This window comes from Eptatretus burgeri, chromosome 15 (genome assembly GCF_056783735.1).
Source record: "Eptatretus burgeri isolate ZD-2024b chromosome 15, Ebu_testis_v1, whole genome shotgun sequence".
In the NCBI taxonomy this organism is placed as follows: Eukaryota; Metazoa; Chordata; class Myxini; order Myxiniformes; family Myxinidae; genus Eptatretus; species Eptatretus burgeri.
The window spans coordinates 36,015,364-36,032,863 of record NC_140975.1 but is presented as its reverse complement, the minus strand read 5'-3'; the positions used below and the strand labels follow the sequence as shown (position 1 = coordinate 36,032,863).

Sequence of the window (17,500 nt, the reverse complement as noted above, 5' to 3'; positions counted from 1 at the left end):
AGAGTGACAAAAACCTTCCTCACCAGCTTCGGTTCAGTTGTGTACAGGAATTGTTCCTTGAAAAGGTTCTGATATTGATAAGCATCCTTTTATCCTTCTGGGTAAAAAAAAAATTGATGAGAAATGCTCCTAACATGCTAATCATGACATGATTCATGCTGTGCAGCAAGGGCACAGCTTTGGTATGAACAGCAGTGTTGTGGTTTGCTAGAAATCTGGAAAAGGATCACAGATAAGTTCACATCTCCAGGAATATTTTCGTACATTTTCTTCCTGACTAATGTAAGTTTCACCAGACTGACCCGAGCATGATCTATGTTTCCTACACGCTGCAATTTTGTGTGAATCACGATATTCCCCAACGTTGAGAGCGCGAGCGGCAAATTTGATTGGTCACGATGGCATAAAATGGCGTAACATTTTGTCCAAGTACTGGTAATTACCAGTAATTATAATTAAATTATTAGTTATTATAATTAGCAATTATAATTAAACGAGTTTTTGGAAGTGACAAGGTGATTTGTGCTCTCTGGTGTTCAAGTATATTATTAATTTGAAATAAAATAAAGGTTTTAATGGCTGGAGAAAAAACAACAACTTTTTTTGGAAGCTTACCATCGTTCATGCACCGTCTTTTAATTCACCTTATTTAACACGTTAAATTAGCTCAACATGCCTGTTGTTTGTATCCTTTATGACTTCCCTAAAAACAGTAAATTTCCTGTTTGCAATGATTTTCAATCTTGTTTGACTGCCAGACAAACAGACTGCCAGACTGCCAGACAGACAGGGAGACAGACTAAAAAAAATTACCAATTACTCCTCTGTGCGTGTATGCCATATTCAGAGCCAAAGTACTGCTAAACTGCAGGTTTGTTGTCCGATTCGTATTCTACAGTGTTCAAAATATAAAATTCAGTTGAAATTAAGTTGTTCCTCAATCATAGAATGACGTCTGTAGACAGACAGACAGACAAAGTGAACCAACTGCTTGACCCCACTTTTCGCTTTGGACACGGGGTAATGATGGGCGCACAAGAGTCACCATTGTTCATGACTCCGTGTAATGTGGAGCTGTGCACGAATTTATCATTACGAGGCAATTGCCGTCGATAGAAGTCCAGATCTTTGACACACTCTTGTTAGCCTTGCCATGGCATGGCTCATTCGCTTTTTTTTAACTGGTTAGAGAACCTCGGGACTCGAACTTGTGACTGTGACAGTTCTCACTGGTGGCACGTACGTTCTAATCCGTCATCATGATAATGTTTTCAAGCTTGCATGTGCATGATAGGCACACAAGCAGTCAGTGCACAGGTCATTATTCGTTGTGCAGGTAAGCCATAAACATGGATCACTTTGTCACAGCAATCGGTGGTACATCAACAAGTGCTTACACTGAAACAAAGGTGGACAAATGAAAGAAAAAGACTGTTTAAAACCCAAAAAACGACTACAACGCAACGGAAGAAGGACTGGCCAGTCTGCGAGAAAGGCGACGGGAGTCTTCACATCTACTGCCAACCCATTATGAGTCGCCTGGCATGACCCTCCTGAGAGGTGTTGTAAAAATCGACCCTTTTGTGAATGACACAACAACTGTGAAAAAGTTCTTTTTAAGATCGACGAATCATGGACAAGTTTACAATTTAACAATCATACATCTCTGCTGTATATTTACTTTAGTTTAATTATGTATGAATGTAGTATGATCAGTAATACAGCAAAGGTTAGGTTTTCTGACCTTATGAATCAAATCTAGTTCCTGTGTGTGAGAATTGATATCAACAACAAATTTTTATCACCCCGAAAACTGTAAAAGCTGTGACATTTATCCAATATAAAGAACTGAAGTTGGTCAAATTTACCAAGTTTTCTGATTTAACTTCATTTGTTATTTACCCAACTAACTAAATCAAATGGAAGACGAAACACTGCATTCAAGTCATCAGGATGAACCTGGATAGGATTCGGGTTTCAGCCGCGACTCCACTACCCTCCAGGTGCAGCCAAGTGAGCCTTACAGACAAATTTCTGCAATAATTAACTTCTCCCTACACAGATAGACAAAGGAAGAGAAATAAAGAGTGAACAATATTAAAGAAAAGAAAAAGCAAGCACTAGAATTAATAAAGAGAATTGTGAAAAAGTAGAAGGAAATGTGAGAGGAACAAAGGACAAAGATGGCATGAAGAACCTTGACAGATAGATTTTAGCAGTTACTCCCCAGGCTCAAAATGCAGCACCAGGTACAGGCTACCAGAGGTCCATCAGCAGGGAAGCACAGTCGGCATAGCATCAGGATATGGCAGAAACATAATCACATGGAAGCCTGCATACTGCATTGGAGTCATCAGAAGAAACCAAAAATATGTAAATAACAAAGATGTGAAAAGGGAATAAGTAAATAACGGAGTACCTGTATTTCATTATGTGTAGATCAAATGAAAGTACGGCAACTAAATTAAAGGACTTACAAGGAACCTCGATGCAGAAGTAGGCTGTTCGGCCCATCATACCTGTTGTAATCCTACCAATATCTAAATACCCCTCTCCCTACTCTTTCTTTTTAAAACTATGTACTGTTTCTGCTGTCACTACTTTTCCAGGAAGACTTCCGTGCATTTACTATCCTCTGAGTGAAAGACCCATGCCTTACTATCATCCTAACTCTCCTCTTTCTTACTTTGAAACTGAGGCTCCTTGTCCTGTCAGTGTCCATTCTGATTTAAAAAAAAAATCGTGTGTACTTATTTTGTCCATACACTTCATTATTCTAATCATCTCCATCAGATAACCTGGCATTCACCGCATTTCTAATGTAAAACGTCCTGTCTCCTTAAGCCGCTCCTCATAGCTCAGTCCAGCTAATCCTGGAAAAATGTAGTTGCTCTACACTGTACCCTCGAGCAACTATGTCCTTTCTCAAACGTGGCGATCGAATCGGTGGCGGCGTCCTTTTGTACATAAAGTCCCAGCAAAATCCAGTTCTCCGTCCTTGTCAATCTGAACCTTCACTCTTCGATTCCATCACACGTACAATTGCAAATTGTGGCCCCCTTCATATTACCTGTATATACCGTCTCCTCAACAGTTCCACAAACTCTGATACTTTGCTTATAACACACCTAAATACTGTCCTTGAAATCCCTGGCCACCACCTTCTTCTTGGGGGACTTTAATGCCCCTCACATTAATTAGTCAGCTGGTTCATGTTTTTCCCTGACTTAATTTGACTTTCGGCTGCTTTAGTTTTAATGAGAACCACCTCCTCTTCCAAGATGTTCTCTTTCCGATGAGATTTCACATCGGAGCAGAGTCGTCAACTCTCTACCTCATTTTATCAGATGATCGCTCTCACATTTCTAGCATCAGATCACTTCCGCCCCTTGGTCTTCATGACCATGCTTGTATCCATTTTACCATGACAAATCCATCAAAATGCCGGGCACTGCCGAGTTTCAAGCGAAGATGCACCAAAATGGACAAGCCAGCAATCATTGAAGCAGCACAAAGTCTTGACTGGGGTGTTTTCACCCTATTAGTAATACATTGGTCTCTATATTGTGGAATGTTTTCAAGACCAACATTCTGCAGCTAGTAGCCATCTATGTCCTCCTCTGCCATGCACGCCCAGTCTTGAGTCTGCTTTGGTTCTGAAGCCACATCAGGAGAGCTCTCAGATGTGGGTACCATTAATGGAGAGTCTACATGCATTCACCTACAGAGCCCAGCTGGGAGCGTTACAGGCACGCCCGTAAACGTGCTAAAACCTTGACCAGAGAGAGAGAGTGCCAAGGACAATAAAAAGAACTTCTTTGTGCACGTCCCTTTTTTGCGCACATCCGATCAAACATCTCCCATTACAAGGTTACAGCTACACCCGCAGAATCCACCAATGCCTTCCGTACATTCTTCCAAAATTTGTATCAACATGATTTCCATCTTACAGACCCTCTATTTGAGCAACGATGCAAAGGGCAGCCGATGCTGGATTTCCAGGTCACTCCGACCATGGTGTCAGACTCCCTGTCATTCCGCGACACCACCAAGTTTGCCTGACTTGATGGTATTTATCCAGCACTCCTGAAGGTCCTTGCCGACGTCCTGGCTGACCATCTAGCTATCCTTTTCAATAAAACGTTAAATAGTGGAACCATTCCTGATGTCTGGCAGGACTCTGTCATTGTACTGAGATCCACAAGAAAGGGCCCAAGGAGGAGATCACAAATTACTGCCCCATAAGCTTCATGAGTGCAGTGTGTAAGGTTATTGAGAGACTTGTGAAGTCGGCAATCATCGGCTACCTGACAAACTCCTCGTTTTTCTGTAATTCTCAGCATTGCTTTGTCAAAGGGAGATCCTGCCTCACCAACTTCCTCACCATTGTAAAGATAGTAACCCGTATGCTCGATGAGGGGTCCTCAGTTGACATATCCTGTTGAGACATCAGCAAAGCCTTTGACTCGGCCTTCTCCTCAAGAAACTTACCAGCTATGGAATCACAGGAAATGTCAAGAAGTGGCTTGCTGCATTCCTAAGCTCTCAGCAGTTTCATGTTTGTTCTGATAGTGCCCTCTCTCACAGGGCTCCTGCATAATTGTCCCTTTTAATAAACGTTGTCTGCACTGTTCTTGGGCAACCTAAATCCAAATATTGGTTTGCCCCGAGTAGATTTTAAAATTCGCGTGATAATGCATAAATGTACCGTGATAAACTCATCCATGAAAATGACCATCATGGGGCCAATGGCCTGACAAATATCTATATTAATGATGCTGCTGCTGATGATGAAACAATAAATCCATGATTGCCTTTAATTAGTTTGAAATCATTTGAATGGGTCCCTATCCATGCCGTAATTACTATCTCCAACACCTTCCGCACAACTGAAGTCAAACTCGCAGGTCTATAGTTCTTCAATTCTTCTCTGGATACTTTCTGAAATAACTGTTAAATTAACTATTCTCCAATCCTCTGGTACCCTGTCCCAAACTCCAATGAGCTGTTAAAGATTCCAACTAACACCACACCATGCTTATCTGCTCTGCCACCTTTCGCAATACTCTTGGATGCATATTATCTGGGCCCTGAGCTTTATCGTCACTTATTTTTCTCGCCATTTTTTTTAAACTTCCTCCGCTCCTTGGATCTTTGCTAAAAGCCCTTTCTCACTCCAAGATGGGTACTGTCAGCTAATGGAAGATCCCCTGACTATGCTTGTATAAATGTAAAAGCAAATGAAAAAACAATGTTGTTACAGATCTGGGGTTTTAGTTCGCCACAAGTTCCTCCTGAACACCTTGTCCTAAGACCACTGAGCACGGATAACTCCGTGCGCTGGTGGGTTGCTTATCAACCACTAGCGCTGGTTGGGACCGCTAATCCTGGTGGGGTTCACACAACTTCACGTGTTACCATTTCCAGTGAATTGGCAGCATCAAGAAGGGTCTCGTGCCCTTGATGTGTACTCAAGTTAACTTAACATATCTGGTGCAGTGGAGCGGAGCTGCCAAGTACGCACCGGCTAACAAGAGCAAATCACGTGGGGGTAGAGCTTCCCGGCTAGCACTATGGGCGGATTATGCTGGACCAATGGAGGAAAAGACGCGACAAGCTGTAACACAGTGGTTCCCAACCTTTTTCTGATCGAGTACCACTAGGAGGTCCCATACCGTCGCCGCGTACCACCTGGTTCCAGAAAAACTCAATTCGATAAGATATCAATTTATTCACAAGTAGAACACACAAATGAACAACTGTCAACTAAGAACAAAATTTAATGCGAGGGCTGCATCTGTTTCTTCTCCACCAGCTGGTTGATGCGGGGGCATAACTTTGCACACTGCCATCATTTTTATTATTATTATTATTATTTTTTTCATTTTTTTTTTAAAGGTTGAGCCCGAAAGTGCTTGCGAACCACCTGGAAGGCCCTCGCGTACCACAGGTTGAGAACCACTGCTGTAACACCAAGCGGGTTTATTGCAAGTGAAGCAAGGGAAATGCAAATATTTACAAAAGAACAAGAGACACAGGGCAGCACTATACCGATATAATGAACTTGCACACTCTTAACTTATACAATATGAGACAGGAAACATTGGAAACATACCCTGAGGAAAGTTAGAGAGCAAGCAAGGGAGAGAACGATCGAGGTGTTCACGACTTTTTTAATACCTGACACGGCCGATGGGCCCACGCTGCCCAGTCACTTAGGAGGGAGAGGAGGGAGAAAAGCTGAGGATGTCTAAGGCGTGTGGTCGGAGGAGGTGTGATGAGGTGTGCAGTGATTTGCATATGTGGTGCAAAGAGGAGGGTGTAAAGATGTGGGGTGGGGGGGGGGTTGAAATGAAGCGAATAACGTGCCAGAGGATAGACTTAATCATGAGTGTGAGAGGTCTGTTTGTGTAATTACTAATGGGATAAACTGCACTCTGTCAGGCGCCTGGCTCTCCGGTTCATTCCATCGCTCCGTGACTCAGGAACAAGAAGAAAGGGTGGGCCAGATGCGAGAGAAAAGCAGAGGAGGACAGGCCAGGCAAGAGAGCCCTCTTTTATATTTCCCCAGCAGGGGCAGCACTTGAGAGCGGAACAGGTGGAGCAATGGGTGTTCTACAGTGCCCTCATTGGTGCACAGATGCTTACCATGGCTTTGGTCCTGCCAATGTGAGGACTTTACACTTGAAATGGCCTGTTACTCTGCGCTTTGCCACATAACTCATCTCCAAGAGCGACTACAGTGGTGGGGTAGCTATGAGGTTGTAGTGCGGCTAGTTCGTGATGGAGGTGGTCATCGTGGCATCAATGGTGAGTGTGGGCGAACATGAGTTGCGGTCCGATGATGTGGGGATTTATATGAAGGCATTGCTATGGTTGCAGAAATGTTGTAGCATTGTGGTCTGAGTCTGGTAAAGGTTTGAGGTGATCATCGGTTGGTAATGGCACGAGGTTTGAAAAGTGAAGGGCATCCATATACTAATGAGCTGCCTGTTGCTTTTGTCTGCATGCTTGTGTGAAGTAAAATAAGTAATGGATAAAGAATGGGAATAAAGGCCTGCTTAAAAGCTATCGCAATGCATTTTGTCCAATAAACCCACGACACATAAGGGAAGGGCTATCTAAAACGAACACTAATGAAATAACTGTATCGGGACTACAATGTGTTTTGTGTCATTGCCTAGGGGGGAGCGCCGGCTTCACGGAACCGCAACAATATTGAATTAAACTGCCGTCTCACCTTTGATCACCCATCAATTCTCCTGTGCTGTTCCTCAATGGGCCCACACTCCTCTTAACCCTTTCCTTACCATGAATATACTTCAAGAATGCCTTGTTATTATGCTTAGTATTTTTGGTCATGTCCTTTTCACATTCCCTTTTGACCTGCCTAGTTGTTTTCTTAACTAGTCTCTGTTTCCTCCGATAATGATACGAGTCAGACTCTAGTCCTGTTAGTTTGTACTTGATGAATGCCTTTTGTTTATACTTAATTGCACTACATCCACCCTGCTTACCCACCCTGCTCTCATTTTGCCTTTATACATTTACACTTCACTGGAAGATTCCTTCTCTGCACCCAACATATTTGTTCCTTGAAGGTTGACATTTCTCTGATGCAGACTGCCCACTCGTTAACTTTACCCAATCTAGACTACCTAACTTTCTTTTAATATCCTCAAAGTTTTTATATCTAAAAGCCTTACAACATTATCTTGAACTCCACATCGCAAAAATATAATTTCACAAACTATGTTATCATCACTTGTCCACAGATGTTCTCCTATCTCCACATCCTCCACTATAATGGGATTATTGCTTAAAAACAAACAAACAAAAAAAAACTCCCTCAAACATTGCACTCCCCTTCTTGGACCTTTCCATAAATGACTTGAAAGCAATCCTGGGTTAGATGTCGAAAATCCTCCTCATTCATCTCTGCTCTTTCCTGTTCCTGGACCCAATTAAAATTATGAAAGTCGTGTACTTGTAGGCAAGTGTCACAGAAAGCATTTTAATTGAAAATTGTAGATTATCGAACTTAATTGTACTTTTTACTTTCAGTCCTTAGAGGTCTTGCTCATTAAAGGATATATCTTTGAATTGATTATGTCAGGGATGAAACTGTCCATTAAGTGTTGTTATGTACAGTGATTTGTTTTTTTTTTCTCCCAGATTTGCATTGAATTTGTCGTGTTTAAGGTTGAAATAGCTTGGCTTACACGTAGTTTGTCAGGGGTTCCTGAGCAGACATTTTTTTCGTCGACCAATTTGTTTCCGCCATTACGAGGCTCTGGGCAAGAAATGGCTACTGAAGAAAAAAAAATTACAGACAGAAATCGAAATGCTAGTGAAAATTGGTAATGTCAGAGCATCTTCCCTGGACACTGAGGTGCGACAGACAGCGTGGGAATGCTTCTTTCATAACTAATTTCAAAATTATTTGCTGAATTACACCTTCTTCGTGTCCCAGGTTAAATAACCTGATTATGATGACAATGACGGTGAAGTGACTCGGTTATTACTGTCGTGTGATACTGTTGTTATTAACCATCAATCATCATGTATTGTGCTTATACTGGTGCAAAAGAGCTTGTGTGTGACATTGTGTGTGTACAAAACAAAATAAAAGTTAACAAATAAGAGTAGCCTCCTCGGCCAAAAACGTTAATATTGGGGTCCCAAGTGGTCTGCAGCACAGTTGGACCAAGTTATTTAATGTAACCGAAACAGTTTTTCATCTAATTTAACCATAAGTTGATGTTGTACCTTCAGTGTGGATTGTGTCAGTAGTATTCACACTTGTTCCTGAGCATGTGTTTCCACCACTGCCCTTGGTGTGAGGTTACGCTGCATGCCCGATAGGCTTGATTAATGCACCCAACCAGCCCGAGTTGTTTTTAGATCCTCGTGGAGGATCTCTCGGTCTTACTCACGTTGTTGTTCTTCATCTTCTTCTTGTGGACTTTTTTGTTTCACAGCCTACAGTTTTCATCGAAACTTCCTGAAACTTGGCATACACATGTAAAAATACCCTGCGCAGACAGTAACCATCTCAGATTTTGAAAATTCCTCCCAGAAAAAAAAGTTATGACGTCAAAATATCTCCGCTAATGGAAATCACCTAAAAAATTATCTCCGAAACTAGGCAAGCTTTTTGAATTCTGTTTGCGGGAATCGAACAGAGCATTAGCAGAGATGAAGTACCGCACATATGATACATCACTATGACGTCATATCAATTTTTATGACGTCATTCCTATTTTTTGACATTTTTTGTTTCACAACCCAGAGTTTTCATCGGATCTTCGTGAAACTTGCCATCTATATGCAGAATGCCCACGCGCAGGCAGTAACCATCTCCGATTTTGGAAATTCTTCCGAGAAAAAAAGTTGACGTCATAATATCGCCGCTAATGGAAATCGCCTACACCATTATCTCCGAAACTAGGCAAGCTGTTTGAATTTTGTTTGCGGCAATCAAGCCGGGCATTAGCACAGATAATTTATCGCAAACCTGATACATCACAATGACGTCATATTCGTTTTTATGACGTCATCATTAAGAGGACGAGGATCTTAGCTCATTTGAGCTTGTTGTACCTGAGTGTCCATTTTGTCGAAGTGAAAGTTCATTAATCCCCTGTTTTGTAACTTGTATAGTCTTGTGTCTCTCTGATGTTGTCAAAGGCTATGCTTTTCTCCTTACTATGCCTGATAAAGGAGGCTTGTTTTCAATGATGGGTGTCCTACTTTACATAATTAACGGTAATAATTAAAGAAGTTCACTTTTATGACATACAAACCATTACTGACGTATTATTAGTCCCCTACCAGTTTCACCGGAGGGGAGTATAGGTTTGCTGTCCGCCTGTCCGTCCATCCGTCCTACCTGTAGTTTTTCAAACTTTTTTCTCATACCCTTTAACATATTCAACTGGAACTTGGTACATGGCTTTATTATAAGTTACAGAAGAAGTTCAAGTTTCAGGAGGTTTTGTCAATTCATCACAGAGTTATATGCTCTTTTTAGATTTAGAAAATGTCACATCGGTACGGGACATGCATTACAAAGCAATTATCACTCTTTTTCATTACTTGGTCTTCTTAGTTACTGTACTTGCATGCAGATAAATAAGTGTTGTGAAGAGAGTGTAAGGGATTTGAGAGAAAAGACATAAAGTGAAGTGCTAATTGTACTGGGCCTATTGATGTAAATGTTATTTTTGCAAATTGACTTTGTTATTGAGTTCGCAAGAACCATCACTAAGTTGCCATGGTAAAAATAAAAAGAGAATAAAGGATTAAACTGTTGAAAGCTGTGTGCTGTATCTGTATTCTCAGCAGCAACCAAATCTGAAGCAGAAAGTGGTTGCTCTCCTACGCAAGTTTCGAGTACCTGATGAGGTTGGTGCCTCTTAATTGTTTTTTTTTATTCAGGACATTTGCTGAATAAAAACCTTAACTACAGCTTTATGAGACGTAGGGAAAATTGCAAGACAGTATAGACATTTTTTTTTTAGCCTGGACATATTATCATAATTAGCATTGACACTCCTTCCCTCCAGGTGCCCAGCTCGGCCCTCCTTTGGTGGGTAATTTAAACCAGTGACATTTCCACAAAGTGATACTTTCTTCTGGAACACACTGTACAGTTGAAAAAAATAAATGGGATGTACTATAACCATATTTGCCCTTGCTGCACCACATTGTAAAGTTTCTTTTTTTTGTTGTGATGTAAAATGCTCAATAATCAATTTTTTTAGTTTTCATCACATACGTATGGATATATATATATATATATATATATATATATATATATATATATATATATATATATATATATATATATATATATATATATATATATATATATATGCCTGGCGTTGGCTTGGTGGTTAGGGTGGCTGGCTTGGTCTCCCAGGGTCCTGAGTATAAGCCACCCCAGCTGCTGAACGAACACCAGGTGTGGTTGACCTCAATGTTCTGAGGTCGGCAAAATGAGCACTAGTGTATTCGTAATAGGGTCACTGCAGCCGTGTCCCTAATCAATGATGCAATCAGCAGCTACAAGGCTGAGAGAGAGATAGAGATAGAGATAGAGATAGAGATGGAGATATATAGTATATGTGTGTATATATATATATATATATATATATATATATATATATATATATATATATATATATATATATATATATATATATATATATATATATGTATGTATATATATATATATATATATATATATATATATATATATATATATATATATATATATATATATATATATATATATATATATATATATACACATGCATTAGCTCCATTGCATTTTAAGATGCTTTTTTGTCTACATTATTCTAGATTTGATCCAGTGGCCATCTCCCATTTAAGGCAAATTGTTGGACTGAACCGCCAAATGGACAACATCCTTCCTTGTAATCTGATGATCCCCGGCATGCAGATTGAATTTGTAATATTGCATCCCTGCCCAATACGTGTTGTGTGCACCATTCTGTATTCGAGGGAGAATGATGCAAGACATGTTGGCATGCATTTGGTTGAACAGAATAAATGAAGAATATTCAATAAGTAATGATCAAAGTCTGACAGCGGATTAATGAAGAACAAGTGTTTGTGCAATTCCCTCATAATGATGAACAACAAGGTTGATCTGCTTCTTAAAATAAAATCTAAAGCATTGCCTTCGGAGATTTCACACGACAACCTTTTGTAAAAGTTATCTGCATTTCCTGTTTAGTTGGTTTAATTTTGTTCATGTTTGTAAAATTTGCTTCGCTTGAGGGGCGGAGGAGGGGGAGGGTGATGCAAGCATGATGGAAGAGACATGGTGAACCATCCTTATCCTGAGTATAAATGACACACATTGTGAAGTCAAATTGGACATTATTCTGCCCTGTTGGGCTCGTATCACTTTCGTTTAGATTGACAATTACGTAATCTTGCTTTGTGCTATCCTCGCTGCAGCAAATGGGTTTTATTTTCACCAACACTCAATGTTGTTTGTTCGATGAGCTAAAAACATCAATTTTTGCCATTGTACACCAGCCACGGAGCTCGTATTGATTTTAGAAAATCCATGTATTTTCAATTTGAATTCTGCGGCGGCTGTTTTTCCAAGCAATTCTGTGCGCATTGGTGGATGTGAACTTGCAGAATTATAATGTTTGCACAAGGGTATAGATCTTGCCTGCGGATGCATGCGTATATACTTTTTCTGTGCGTTATTTTGCACATTTCATAAAGAAACAAATCATAACAACATCCCTCTTGGGCCTTAAAGAGTGGGGAGTGTTGAAAATTCTGCTTCTGGAACCTATTCTTATCTCGACCATCATGTGGTGGAGAAAAATCAAATTACGATAACAGTTATTTCGAGCCATTTTTGCCAGTTTTACAAACATGGCGATGTCGATAATGGGTGTTTGATATGAGGCGAACAAGAGAAAACGCATTAGAAACACAGGATGGACATGATAGGCACCAATTTGTATCTCTAGAGCCTGGAGTTGGATGATGATCATCGCGGGGTGCCAAAAAATTGCGAGGAGGATGAAGAGGAGGAGGAGGAGGAAGAAGAAGAAGACCTGAACATGCTGTATGACAGCCTGCAGCTGGATAACCCGAGTGACAGTGGGCCTGACTTTGACAGTTGCAGCATCTCCAGTACTCCAAAGCCCACGCTCAAGTAAATGAATCTGACGCACATGCATGCACACATCGTATTTATAACCTTTCGTATTAGATGTTCTTTGAGGTATCCGCACACCTCATGGTCCGATGCAATTAAGTATTACAATTGTTCCGATGTATTTATTGGGGGCACGAGACATGCATAAGCCACGGAGGTGGAACCTGAGAGCCTGAGATGTTTAAAATCCATTCAATCTAATGGTCGCTACATACATTACTGATCCATGCAATGGATCCATACGTTATGATCGGAGACCCTCAATCGTCGTTTCAGGACGTGGGCCTCAAAAACAAAAACGAGCATTGAACACCATCCAGAAGCATGCTTGATTGGTTTATGAATCCAGTTAAGGATTTTGACCCAAATGGTAGTGGAATTTTTGGTCACACCTTGTCAGACAAATCAACGTCTGTCTGCCTCAGTCCTTTTGCCTCGGACCGGGTGATTTGCAGTATCCTTTGGTTGTATTTCCAAGATGATGCTTCACTGTAGCTAACGATTTGCCTGCAGATTGATGTTGAATATCATCTTGATGAAATTAAAATGGAAGATGGGATATGTTTATGGTCGCTTGTTCACTTTTGTAATCGAGCTTGTTCGCGACGTGCAGACGGTTTTTTCAGGAAGTGTCCAATAACTCAAGTTCGCAAGCACAACCGGGGAGCCCTGCATGTCAGAGTGAAGATAAGAACCAGGTGAGGGGGAGGGTGGGAGGTTGGATCTGGGTCATAATCAATGTAAAAATAATTCACACAGTTGAAAACAGCTCGAACAGAAGAGAATGTGTACGTTAAGCTCATTTCCCGTGGACACTTTTCATTTGCACGTGTTAAAGATAAATTTAGCGTTTCAATATTTCAATTCACATCCTCACATGAGAACATGATTTTCAAGCGAATTTCATGTGCATGTTAAGCTCTTTTGTAAATCACTATCTTAAAGTTATCCGGGAACCATAATTGGGACATCGTTCAGTGAGATCCCAGGCCACAACCTGAGCACCACCCACTGGGAGAGATCTTTGCTTCTTCTTCGACTTGCGTATGGCAGCTTGGCTGCCGGGTAGCGATCATTTTGTTGGGGTGTGGCTGTAACGCTGATGTTGTGCCCCAATACCAGTACGCTGGAACTCATTTCACCGACCTCGGAAGGATTATAGGCTGAGTCAACCCCACTGGTTTTAATTCAGCAGCCAACGGGGCTCAAACTCAGGACCCTAAGATCTCAAGCCAGCCACCCTAACCGCTAAGCCAACACCAGGCATAGATCTACTGATGTATTCCTGAAAACGGAACCTGCCGCTGACCAACCCCTTGAGGGGGAATAACCGAGCTAGGCAGTCTAAGATCATCGCCTTGCATCATGTCTCAATGTGGAACCCAGCAACAGAGGGATAAACATCAACTCCTGGGTTTCCGTCCAGTCCAAAGTGATTCAGTGAGATCCCAGGCCACGACCTGAGCACCACCCACCACGAGAGATCTTTGCTTCTTCTGAACATGTTTAAAAATCTGGGCAAGTAAATCCTGCTGCGGACCACTGGCAGGCTTGACTGGTGCTCTCAATACACCGTAAAAATCCAGTTGAGGAAGATCATGTAGTGGTAACCAGAGATGCTTGCCCACTGAAAAGGGGCCGCCCAATTGGGCGACCAAATCTCCGTAGGCTTTCACCAGCGACGGAGACCAGGAGGCCACCAGATCATCCCCACATGTGCAGAGTGGGTGCAGGCCTCGTACCCCATGAGGATCGTTGTCAAGGTGCGGGATGTTTGTGTAATGGGGTAGGCTAAACGTCTGCACTCCCAGTCCTTTTAGACTGCGGAATACTTTCCCCACAGTCCACACACACACACACCCCTCCCTTGAGTCTCCTGTAGACTCCGGTACCCTACCCTCATAGGACGCCACAGTGGCACTTTCATCTTGGCAGAATAATTTTTTTAAACGAAATGCCGAATGATTTTCCTTCTTACTTTTGTCAATAAAATACTTATCTGGAGCATTATATTTTTTTCCAGACATCCAGCATTGACTGAAATTGGCTTTGAAACTTATTTCAACACATGTGGTGGAAAAATAAAATTATCCTTAACTGCTTAACCATCACATGTTTGCTCGAGTCATCCGGGCAAAGAAATTACAAACACTAACCTGTTGTGTTGATTTATCATTGTATGTTATGCCTGGTGTTGGCTTTATGGTTAGGGTGGCGGGCTTTGGATCCTATTGGATCGGGCTCCTGAGTTCAAATCCCATTCGGCTGTTGAATTCATACCAAGTGGGGTTGGCTCTGCCTGTCATCCTTCCAAGGTCAGCAAAATGAGTGCCAGCTTGCTGTTAGCCTGTGTCGGAGTGGTGACCCGTCCAGGATTGTGCCCAATAGCCAAGGGGACTGCTTAAGCAGCACCAACGTTCTGCACAAAGTGTGGTCCCAATCTCCTCTCCTCCTAACCTGTTGTTTTGACTTTTTGGGAGGGATAGGGGGTTCGGATGGTGCGTGTGGTAGAATGAATGCACTCGTTTCCACAAAATGGCTAATTAGTGGCTGTGTGATAGAGTGAGGCAAAGTATGGGGCAAGCAGATTCAAAATAGTACGAAGAATATCGATGCCAAAACGCTCTTTACTTTACGGGTCCTTGCGGTGCACCTGACTTCCTCGGCAAGTACGTAACATGTACACCTTCTCTGCACTGTGACACCCTTTTTGCTTCATCCCTTAACACCGCACTCTCGTTGTACTGTACGCTCACACCTGAAATATTATTGTTCCATTTGCTGTCGCATTATACACCTGTATTGATTTATCATTGTATGCTTGTTCCGTTCAATCATCCACTGTGCACTTGTACTATTCGTCTTTGAATGTGCTGTGTATTTCCATTTTGTCCCGTTTGGCATTATTTCTCTCTCAATGTATTGTGTATTTGTCCTCCATGGATTGATCATGCAAATGAGAAGTGTGATGAAGCACGAAAAGTGAAGATGAAGGAAGCAACACTTTTTTTTTAAATCGTTAAAATGCATTTCTAGGGACTGGCAAGATGGCCTAGAGAGGTATGCACATCTGGCTCTAAGCTGTCTATCCTGGGTTTGATTCCAGTCCTAGCTATAAACCGTCATCGCAGTGTTTTGCAAGCAGGGCGATTCATCAATGTGTGTGCCGTCCCTCGGATAGACGTTAAATGGGTGTCCCGTCTGCCAGCATCCGTTGATGGATGTTAAACATTCTGTGGTGTCCTTCGCAAAGAGTAGGCGAGCCATCGCCGCAACATGGCCAAATTCCAAATTCCTGTCCTAACTAGTCGAACGTCGGGCCTGGCCAGCAGACTTGTGAAGACTTGGGCCAAGCTTTCCCCAGCTGACCCCACAATATGGGATAATAGTGGCCGTTAAACAACAAGAAGAAGAAAAACAAAATGCATTTGTGGACGTCTTGTTCATCAATGAAATGCCTCTGCCTCGTACTATTGTTGAGAAGAGATCGATGCCCACCAACGTACATGAGATTACACTGCTCGTGCATTTCTGCATACTTCTCATTTATTATATGCATCCCTTTGCACCATTGTACGTTAATGATGCAAAGCTTGTTGGGATTTGATGTAGACCGAAAACAAACCACTCTGAGCGCAATCGGAGGATGTTTGATTAATCTTAAGAGATTGAAATTAAGAAAAGGTGATGGGAAGGACTCGAAAACGTTCAAGTCAGCTGTTTGGTTAGTTGTATTAGTCCTTTTCCATTCAAGTTGGAATTAGAAGTTTGCACATCCGGTATATCATATCTGTTGGATTTATTTTGGCACACATGCAGACTGCAGCTGTAGGCAGACATTTGCCCGGTTTATTGCAAGTACTTGTCTGGTTTGTTGAACTTGCCTTTGAGCCAAGCGTGATGGAAGACATGGTGAACCATCCTTATCCAGAGTACAAAACCATGACGGTGACGAGGTGCTGCCCTGATTGGTGGAGACCCAACGTAGGTGGCTTTCAGTGACAGACCTGGCTCAGAGCCTACATGAGTTTAAGTGTGGCTGCACAGTGCAGACAAAAATGGAGTCGGAGTAACATTAAGAACAATTCCTCTGCCTTTTTCTTATGTTGTGAAATCTATGATGTTGCTTTTATCTTCATACAAGACCCACAAACTCAACCTGGAATTGTCTCATTACCTTTGTGGCTTGTGCCCTATAAACATTGGTGTAACTGTTCAACTCCATGTTATCTTTCTTCCCCAAACCTTCCTTGTATCTCATAAAGCTTATGCTCACTGAATGGCTACTCTACCATATTTTTTTTGGTTTGAAGTGTCTCTTCGATTCCTTCTGTCACATCACATAATTATGTCACATAATTGCTATTTGCGCTCGTTTCCATATACAGTCGTGTAAAAGTCTTCGGCCACCGCAGTTTTTTCACTAATTTGTAATTCCTCTGTTGCAGGTCATATAAACGTACATCATGGCCAAGATATCAAACTCGACGAGACTCAAAATAATGTTCTTACACCAAGAAGGCAATTCCCAGAGAGAAGTATCCCACAAAAAGACTGCATTTCTCATCAGAATCTAACAATAATATAATCATCATAATCACAATGTACCTTGCCCTTATGCAGAGTGTTGGTGCTGCCGAAGCAGTTAATCGACAAAATCCTGGACAGGTTGCCCCTCAGACTCGGGAAGTCAAGGCAGGAAATTGGAATTTGTTGAGGGTCCCGGCGATGGTGCGTCTCCTCTTCGCGAAGGACAGTCTTTGAATGGAGGATCTTTAACGTCCA

At 41.8% G+C, this 17,500-nt stretch overlaps 1 protein-coding gene across 10 annotated transcripts in view; it reads left to right on the top strand.

Moving 5' to 3' along the window:
• The window catches only part of LOC147011929 (phosphofurin acidic cluster sorting protein 2-like), a 145,770-nt gene that overhangs the window by 92,611 nt on the left and 35,659 nt on the right, over positions 1 to 17,500 (top strand). For 9 of the 10 annotated variants that reach the window (XR_015051819.1, XR_015051821.1, XR_015051820.1 and 6 more), the window contains 3 exons: positions 10,345 to 10,407; positions 12,525 to 12,712; positions 13,329 to 13,413. Coding sequence is in view for 7 of the 10 variants with exons in the window: in XM_085857606.1 (XP_085713732.1) it covers positions 10,345 to 10,407; positions 12,525 to 12,712; positions 13,329 to 13,413 (336 nt within the window). In the remaining 3 variants the exon portion in view is untranslated. The remainder of the gene's footprint in view (positions 1 to 10,344; positions 10,408 to 12,524; positions 12,713 to 13,328; positions 13,414 to 17,500) is intronic. The other variant, XM_085857601.1, reaches the window with a different exon arrangement.